The sequence below is a fragment of the Botryllus schlosseri genome, chromosome 7 (assembly GCF_051294905.1).
Source record: "Botryllus schlosseri isolate E-star chromosome 7, Bs_hap1, whole genome shotgun sequence".
Classification (NCBI taxonomy): Eukaryota; Metazoa; Chordata; class Ascidiacea; order Stolidobranchia; family Styelidae; genus Botryllus; species Botryllus schlosseri.
The window spans coordinates 21,456,482-21,466,281 of NC_137242.1; the positions used below are offsets into that span (position 1 = coordinate 21,456,482).

At 39.6% G+C, this 9,800-nt stretch overlaps 1 protein-coding gene across 1 annotated transcript; it reads right to left on the minus strand.

Moving 5' to 3' along the window:
• On the minus strand, window positions 1-8,538 carry LOC145443772 (tartrate-resistant acid phosphatase type 5-like). Its single transcript, XM_080321728.1, has 7 exons — window positions 8,020-8,538; window positions 5,938-6,143; window positions 5,186-5,310; window positions 1,850-2,041; window positions 1,634-1,784; window positions 428-540; window positions 1-307 (listed from the first exon to the last, which is right to left on the minus strand). Exons 1-7 carry the CDS (start codon window positions 8,156-8,158, stop codon window positions 169-171), a joined length of 1,065 nt encoding a protein of 354 aa, XP_080177854.1. The 5' UTR covers window positions 8,159-8,538; the 3' UTR covers window positions 1-168.
• Between the last annotated feature and the right edge of the window lie 1,262 nt (window positions 8,539-9,800).

Consider the following 9,800-nt stretch of genomic DNA (forward strand, 5'->3'; position numbering starts at 1 on the left):
TACCCTGTTATCTTGATGATATTGTCTTAATACGACCACAATACACTTTTCACCAAAATCGAAAACAGACAGTGAACTGATTCATCATAGATGTTTGAACATGACCTATGCAACAGTAAATCCAGATTATTTTCTCCGTGCCCTATGTTGCTTCTGATATCTTGCTGGTCATTGACCACGGCTGGGTATCGTGATGGTGTGAAGCTCCTCGCCTTCTTTTCCCTCTAGGATCTTTATATTCAAATGTTGGGCTGTGACGTCAACGCGTGCGAAACACCCAGTGAGTAAGTCACGCCAAGAGGCAAAACTGTAACCGTTGAAGCAAGAATAATTTGATAAAATGGTCTTGCTATGTGATTGGTTGTGCTTATGCTTTTGTCAATCGAATGTGCCTAATGAATGCAACAGCATGTCAAAATATACTCACAGAAATTCTGTCTTGAAGATGTCGCTATTTTGGAAAGGGAAGAATGGACCGACAAAATTCGAGCATCCGATAATGACGTACTTCACAGGTGACCCGTTATTGGCAAGAAGGTACTGTTATGATAATAAAGATAATAAGGTCGTATAAGCATCAGTTGTTGTTGTTGTTGTTGTTTATTAAAAGAAAAATTTGGCGCTTATCACCAGTTGGTCTTTTACACCACAGTCAATAATGGCGTAAGAAATAAAGAAGCAGTCAATGATGGCGTACGTATTGGATAGAAGACATAATATTTAAAAAAAATCGCATTTCAGTGAAACAAAAAGATATCAAGGCTAGAAAAAGGAAATTTCAGAATGGTAGAATAAACATTCACGGCCGTTCACAAATTACGGTTGCAGGATAACACAAATACAATTGTGAAAGGGATGGGTTGATCCTCGGTGAGGAGGATTTCAATGCCGGAATCAACATTCCTATAATTGTCAGTAAATGTTATATCTGCAGAAGACATGTGTGATTGTAATTAATGTTTTCTCCGTCCGTGAAAGATGAGGATTGCGTTTTCGTGAGAACCCATCGGCAATGAAGATTAGCTTCTACATAGAGTTGGATCTAGTATTTCGTTCGGACAAAATAAATTGCGATTTTTTTCCAGTACAGTCACTATTACTGCGTCATGATCCGATATAATTCACCAGCAATTGTGAGCATATTAACTGCTAAAAATTATATTACGCCCGAACTGTATTTAGCCGTGAAAATGAACTTAGTTTACAGCCAAATTGTATGACAACACGATTACTAAATTATATTATACTTCGAATGGAACCTAACAAACTTGTAACTGTTATTTGAAGCTGTTACTTATTGCCTTTGTAATGTGCATGTGCAGGTTTGTACGCCTATGTTAGTTATGTTTTCCGTCATATTTTGTACTACTATTACAGCTAATTCCAGAAATATTCTACCTATGTTTAATCAAACAATACCAATACGAAATTACAATTCCCTTTATTGCCTCATTTGGGTACTAAACTAAACCAACTAAATGTTACTAAACTGTAATATCAATATGACATTGAAGGCCTAAACGTGTGTTGTATCAAGAGAAAAAGTTTAGGGTCTCTTCTAGGTAGCTTTTGTATTCGCCCAGAGCATTTTTAATCGCCGAAAGTAATTGTGGATATAACGTTAATCATTCACCTGGGCGGAATGTTCATGTCCGCTGATGTATGCGGACACTCCATACCTTTGAAGAAGAGGATCAAGCCTGTCTTTCAGGCATTTTATTTCAGGTCCGGTAGCTGCGGCACTGTATATTGGATAATGCCCCGTGACGATGAGATAATCGGCACTGGAAAACAACCAAGTCTTTGATAGAAAGCATTCTGAAGAATGGGCATATCGTGATTAGCGTACTCCTGGCCATCCTGCAGTTCTTTCTCGAGCCACGCCCATTGCTCCTCGGCCATCGACTCATCTATCGGGATCCCGTCTATGTCAATAGCGGCGATACCACATGGAATTGTGGTTTCGAACATTATAATCCGAATTTTTGTACCTGATGGTTCAAGAGTATGGTCCAGTGTGTACCAGTACCAAGGGAAAGTCCTGAATGTATATCGAATCCGAGAATTACAAACTACAGGTTCTACAGCCGGCGATCGCGACATGTCACGGTAAGAATCTCAATCACATGAGACTATACGTAAAGGTGTGGCATGTGTTTCACCAGCAAGTAGATACGACTTCAGATTACAGGATCCTGACCGAATGTGAGGTTATTCTCGGTGGCTATCTAAATACAAGGTCTAGTTATGTTGACACTACGCGATTGTTGAAGTATTGGGTGTTGACCAGTGGCTCTCAACCGGGGGTCCGCGAAGAATTTTCAGAATTTACAAAATGGTTGACGAACAAATTTGTATTTTTAATTAGGGAAATCAAGAGACAGTTTCGCTTCATTACTGAGAAAACTCCAGGACTCACTTCCACAGAATGGCCATCCGAGATGAAATATTCTACTAGACCAACTGATTGTATTTGTTAAATCGCCAATAGCCTACTGCTACAAGCACATTGCTCTGTCACAGGGGTGGGCAAACTTTTGAACTCGCGGGCCGCATTCAACATTTGAATCCACTTTCGGGCAGCACTATATAAAATGGGGATTATAAAGCAAAACGCAATATTGGTATTTGATTATATAGTGAGGACATGGAGACAATATATGTGCTTATTTAAAACAAATCAAACATTGTTTTGGTGATATCGTACACGCGTCAGAAACGTAGTGGCGAGATTTCATAGGCTGGTCGACCTCAATAACCAATTTGTCAAAACTGTAGAGATGAAAGCCGGTTTTCCTGATTCTCAGAACTGGATTGAAATTTAAATCTGTGAGTAGCGATCTGTTCATAGATTTACCAATTCAACTTCTGGTTCAGTTCCAGCAGGTCACATAATGCTGGCAGCATCATAACCATGTTAGCTTCAAACACGTTTCTGCCATGTGTAGATAAAATATAAATACCCCAATTCTACGCATAGAGAAAACGAATCTACCTAAGACACGCGCGAATCGTTTTTTTTTATAACAGATGGAGTGTCCAATCGAAATCACCATTTGCTACCATTGTTTAATTTTTTTTTCTATTTTCCTTTCTTAACTAAACATTTTGTTACAGCCAGACTGTTCTGAGTCAAGTGTACCTGTTTGATGCTGGTGTGATCAGACTGGATGACCTTCACGGTCTTATCGATCATTCCTATCTAATACCGAATACTGTGCACGCATATTTTCTGTACCACCATCACTGCCGTTTGTTATGTATTTTGGTTCGATGAAAATAAAGACTCTCTCTCTCTCTCTCTCTCTCTCTCACACTCGTGATCCGAATTATGTCAATCTCCTTCAGGATTTCTGTGATGTTTAGCAGTTGAAACATTTCAAACTGCGTGGGCATTGAGATCGGGCTATCGCGCCAGAAATTAAACATAAAAAATATATGTAGAAAGTATTTACCTTAGAACGGTGATACTCAAACGTTTCAAGGCACGCCCCCTTATGACGGTGAAAGATTTCGCGCCTCCCTTATCGTCATACCACAAAACGCAACCAGAATGCTAGCAAACCTAACGGATAGCTTCATGGCATGGAAGGTCATGGCTGTGGATGACAGATTTTTAAATATGAAATTCAGAATAAATACAGAGTAATATTTATGAATTATATGTAAATTGCGCGAGCCCGATTTTTTTTTCAGTTGAGCTCAGCTTCGCGCCTCTTTTCAGACGCTTCCACGCTCCCCGGTTTTAGAACCACTGCCTCAGAATTGTCATGGTGAAATATATTAGGAAAAAGTTTATCCAAGTACCTGCATTAATTCAATTTTTACTACGCATTTTATCAAGATTTTTTAATAAATTTCATTAGACTCTCGTGGGCGGCACAGAACGTCGCTGCGGGCCGTAGTTTGACCACCCCGCTTTATCGAGATGCTGTTTTGTGAGCGATTGTGGAAAGATAGGAAAAAAGCGGAGAAGCAAGGTTATAGCCTAATCACATTGACTTCACAATGTTTGCAAAGTGCATTTCACCCGTGAAATACATAACCCCTATTCCAGTGGTTCCCAACCTTTTTCGTCTCGTGCCCCCTTGGCCGATATTTGAGCTGATATTCCCCCCTATGAAAAAGTTGCCTGTGACTAAAAAAATGTGCTTTTTGACGCGCAACCATTTGTGGACTGAGCAATTACTGGCCAAACATATTCAGATATGTCCGAACTGTGGCGAATGCGGACAGCACTAAAGTTTGGTAAAATACAGTAAAATTTGACCTGTGTTTGACCGGTCGGGTAGCCGCTGACGAAAAATAGATCACCAAGTCCGCTTGCTATGGACTTGAGTTGAATCGGTGAATTTTGTACGGTATGTTTTTCACGTTAGCTCAAATGTTGGCTTAACAAGTTAAACAATTTCACTAGCTGTGCTGAATTCGGCTTGACGTTTTCCTGCTCAGTGACAATTTGGTCGAGAGGCTGTCGCGGACCCAACGAAATCGTGTCGTGAGCCTCACTTTATCAGTGGGTGTAATATCTACGGGACTAACATACACCTAGCTTGAAATCCGCCAAAGAAACATACAATTCTAAAGAACTAATTTCCACTTAACAGTTTTACACCATAACAATCTAAAATCCTTGTGAACCCAGTGTATCATCCGTTTCAATGCCAAAGCCAGATTTCCCCTAAAATATTAAGCCGGATTCCCCTCTAAGAATTTCAATACCCCCCCCCCCCCCTGGTTGGGAACCACTGCCTTATTCCATAATCACGTCAAGATGAGCTACTAGAGCTATAGAGAAATGATCAGACTCGGCGTTATAAGTTCATTAAAAAATCTGCTCGTCAGTGTTATTGGTGCCATATTTGTTGCGACCACGTATTCTAAGAAATGCAATTGCATATTTCGCTTTCAAATATTAAAAGTCTACCCAATTTCTACCTAAACAGTATGATGTTATTTTTAATCAAGGTCATTTTGCTGTCGTTTATCACCAGTCTACAGTTAATATTTGCACAAGACATATAGCGGTTGCACGATTATTGAGGTAAATTTGAAGTAAAACTTTTTGGATTCGCGGGGGTCCGTGACGGTCCAAAAGGAGTCCGCGAAGACAAACGGTTGACAACCACTGGTGTAGACTGTATGCTTGATCTATGAGCGAAACTATAGTGTCATTAACCAATACCATCGGGTTGAAATCTTCGTGTAATCAATTTGTGCCTGGACGCTTCCTTCCCAATCGTGATTTCCGGTAGTAATGTACCAAGGAATGTAAAGTGATGGATAGTGGTATACTTCTTCAAACGTTCCCTAAAATGAATGATATTTTGTAACATATGCTAATACAAGAAATGCTAGGAGTAGTCTAAGCTAAATCAACGCGGCTTCACCGCCGTGCCTTGAGAGCGATCCGACGTCGGTGTAGGTTAAATAGCAGGGCTACTAGAATAAATAATTTTAGTGAACGTCCAGTTACCAAATTGTAAAATTTGCTTAAGTCCGTTAAAATTGTCAGGAAATAATATACAGTCATACAAATGTAAAACGTTACATTAGGTTTGAAATCCGACAAAGCGCTATATTAGCAAAAGATATAAGCGCGGCATATTTCGTGGTCTGTCAGTCATAGCTCGTGGGAGAATTGGCTTTTCTTAATATCCCTGCTGGTTCTTTATATCTTCGTTTTTAAGTGATGAGAGCAAGTCGAAGACAATTACAAAGATCTTCACTGCTGGTCATGATGATAATGGAATTTGTTTTGCCGAAAAAGAAAACTATAAGTAAATATTGACACTGAGAAAGTCGAAATGCAACCATGGAAAGGTTCGCCTTCGAACCGAGGTCCGCCAGTTCAGTATAGCCCTAGCCCCTAGCGTATATACTATTCAATCCTTATGATAAGCTACTTTGATAATATTTACAATCTTGCCAACATACTCGAAATCTTGTGTCAAAAATATCCTTGACTCCACGAAAATAAAAGTTGTCACCAAGCTCCAGTATGAATTTGCAATTGTATTCAGTCGATTGATTCGCCATTGCAGCGGCCACGCCGCGTTGGACTTGAGTAGAGTAAAATGGTTCCGGAAAGCCACCGTTGTCGCCGGAAATGAGGAAACTAAAGCCATCTCCTTCGAACGTGTCTGGGATAAAAGGATTCAATATACGAGAATGATTTGCATATTTTACGTAAAAGCTTGGCAGTTTATAGGGATATACTGATTCTAATCACTATTTTCAGGACGGTTTATATTATCATCACATTTGATCTATATTGACCTATATTGATTCCGAGTTTATATAGCATTGTGACCACGGACATTTGACTTACCATTATATGAGCTATGTAACTTGTATACAACGGTCCACGCTTGAAATTACATCCCCTGTGATAAACCAGCTTTCGGTTCATATTTAGCTTAAATGCTCTGTATTCTATGTGCATGTGCATGTGCAGTTTTAGCACTTTTCATAATTGGGTGTCCATGTCAGAAACTTGTTTTATTTCATGCCAAGAGTGTATGGATGCAAAAGGTGCGAAAACGCCGATAACCTGCTGTGAGTAAGTTATTGCCGTAATAATACATAATGCCAATACCAGTGGTCGCACAGCCCTAAAATTTCTGACGCAAACAGTCACCTGCTTCGGAAATCCTTTTAGTCGAATCTATGCATCAAATGCGCAATGTCAAAGTATATGATATAGTGAACGTAAATAATTATTTATCCTCGCACATTCTTCAAATTGATGAGTTGCTTTAATACACGTGGTTTACAATAACCTTTTTCAATCTGTCACGGGGAAACCAAATAGTGATTTAATAATTATGAAGCAATTTCGAAAACACCGCGGTTACAGTTAATAGCTTGCATTCCGCCAACACGTGTACGGGATGGTGGCGAACACCGCATCACGACTAAAAACAGGGAGCATATACGTGCGTCATCTTTTATCGCCGTGACCCAGCGGGCCATACTGCTTTATAATAAATCGCTATTCAAGCGGCCATTCATTGTATATTTCCAAACTACATCGTTTCCCAATAAAGGCGTTGGTAGAAAAGAGACCGTGTGATCCGCACAATTATATATGCATCTATGCATACTTGCATAGGCTTCAAAATGAAGCATTCTGTTAAGAGACGAAGGTGTAGATTTATGGGTGCATTTTTGAATGATTTTACTGCTGAGTGAATACTAGTCAGCCCTCACCATTTACCGGACCACGACCTGACATATCGATCTCGCCTTCCGTCACTTGCCACTTTATATTAGCTTCTTTCACTTTCATTCAGTGTACAACTGTACATGCCTCTTCTATACATCGCCTAGGGCCAGGTGGGTGTCTGAACTTAAGACTACTCCTAGTCGTTTTGATATATTCCTATCATTTATTGTATTACAGTCTTGTGATGTTTTGAAGTGATGAAATTTTCCATACCACAATGAAGTTACAATGAAAGATACTCAAATATCCGACTCGAAGTCCAACACTCGATTCAGAATCGACTGAACCTGGTATTCGATTACACCTTGACCTGACTCCACTCGACATCGCGCCGCAAGGTTATATACCAGTTGTTCTTAGACTTTTTAGGCCTAGACCCAGATCCGAGTTTAGTGGCCTTTTGCGACCCAAATCTCGTACATGAAAAATGCATTTTAATATTACTAGGCCTAAAGCTACGTTTTGCGGTAAATTCATCCAATATTACATACACATTAAAAGATCGCTCTGGTGCTGTCCCGACCTCAACTTATACCCTTCGCGACCCATGTTGGGATTGCGACGCTACTTTAAAAACCTCTATTATATAATGTGCCATATGAATAACAAACTGTGAACATGCTGAACATAAGCTTTTTTGAAGGGAGTAAATTTACTCAGCATTGCATCCCCGGCCTATCGGGTCAGCAGTTGCTATGTTTGACATGCCTGCGATATAGGCACGCGTGAAAGGTTTCGGAGCAAAGTGTCGTTTGGACTTGAACCGATAAATTAGTGAAGTCATACGATACCTGAAATATACGTCTGAACGTCCCGGGATATATATTGAGGTACTTCTATAGGCGAAGAGGACACCGATTGTAACTGTAACATCCAAATTGCCATGAAACAAATCCTTTCCTGGATTTCCATTCCTCTCTTGAAAACCATGACGGAGAATCGCTATATGCACTATACGGGAAATTCCCCTTTGTATAATTTATTGTAAGATGTTTTTGCTGTAGGATATTTGGCCCCATATAAGTAGCCTACGCTAAAACAACTATACTAAACATTTTTTTCTGTACACATTTCCCCTGCGGATCGCTTGACCAATCATTTTCGATTTGATATAACTTTCTATCTAACTGCCTGGCAACATTTCCCCGTGCATCATTATTCCCTTGAAGCCAGGTGTATAAGCAGGCTTTAGCAAACATTAGCGATGGCCAAAATGCACCCGTATTGATAGAGCAATCATCCATGCGAACACGCCAGTTGTTAGATTGCGAGTACTAGTTTCCCACTTACTGGCTGGCGTAACGCAAAATCAAAGAATGATTATCCGAATAAGAGTGTCTCAGCCTGCAGGTTCCAATGTGATGGTAATTCAACTGAATTAAACAGTGTTTTGAGATTCATTCTTTGCACCGGAAGACACCGGAAACGGTGGTTCGTGCGTACATCAGTTAGAAATTTCCTTGGTATGTGACCTCATAACCTGCATATTTCGATTAGTCAGATAGTTGTCTGTCCACAGTGTCCAGACATTTACAGTCCCGTCACATTGTCTCTAAATAAAGAATTGAACCGCTGTCGTAGTCAGAAATGGGGTGGTTTCTTCATCGATGCAATCAATTTCGATTACGATTACTTCTGAATGACTCGATTGGGATTACGATTACAGGAAAATCTCGAAGTAATCATACGAATACGATTACATTGAAAAGTAATAACGATAACAAACGATTACATTTATTTTGCTCCTAACAACTTCAGCTATGAATATTTATTGGTAGACAATTTAACGATTGCGAGAGAAAGGCGTATTAATGAGAAAAAAAAATTCATTTCAAATGTGAGTTGATTCGCTTGATACGCGCAATACATCCATTGCCTAACTTTATAGCTGACGATTTCTCGGCCCGGGATATTCATTTTATCTATAACTTGGGCTGTGCGCAATGATCAGATTGAAGTAGTGAAGGAATATTTTATCTGATTTCTTAAAATATACTCTCCTTTTGCCACTAAGAGTTATTAGAGAATTATATTTTGGTATAATTTTCGGAAGGCTGTAACTTTCGACTATTCATATCGCAACATTCATAAAATGTAGTGCCAAGTACTGTACATTGATGGGAATGACAGATATGTGAAGACGTGTTCATGTTCAATCCACAGCATATAGACAACTTGCAATGAATTAGGTACGATCGGAACTATACCAAATTTTCTTTATGTGGTCGTGGTGCAAAACTGGCCTTGCATTCTTTGTGATCGTATAAAATGCCCAGTTTAGAAGTTTCCACGTCATTCATACTGATCGACGTGGTGTCATAATAAATGACACTCAAACAATCGACTCGAAGCCTAATATAGGCCTACCCGATTCAAAATCTAATCACTCTGGATCTCGATTTTTTCCAGCTCCGGCAAGTGCGACAATCCACGCTAGCATTATTATGAGCGGATGGCGTTGGCGGCAGATTCAAATGATCTATTACCATCTACTCATCTAATACCATATGATTAGTACGGAATACAATAAAAAGCATTGCTCCATCAAGTAAAATACAAGCAATTTCTTGTG

What these genes read in the sequence shown, in the direction of transcription:
- LOC145443772 (XM_080321728.1), bottom strand. Translation starts at nt 8,158, where the DNA reads ATGGTTTTCAAGAGAGGAATGGAAATCCAGGAAAGGATTTGTTTCATG. An exon ending in ACGAAGATTTCAACCCGATG is followed by an intron (nt 2,042 to 5,185) that starts GTATTGGTTAAT and finishes ATATACATTCAG; the next exon opens with GACTTTCCCTTGGTACTGGT. An exon ending in ATCTTCAAGACAGAATTTCT is followed by an intron (nt 308 to 427) that starts GTGAGTATATTT and finishes CAACGGTTACAG; the next exon opens with TTTTGCCTCTTGGCGTGACT.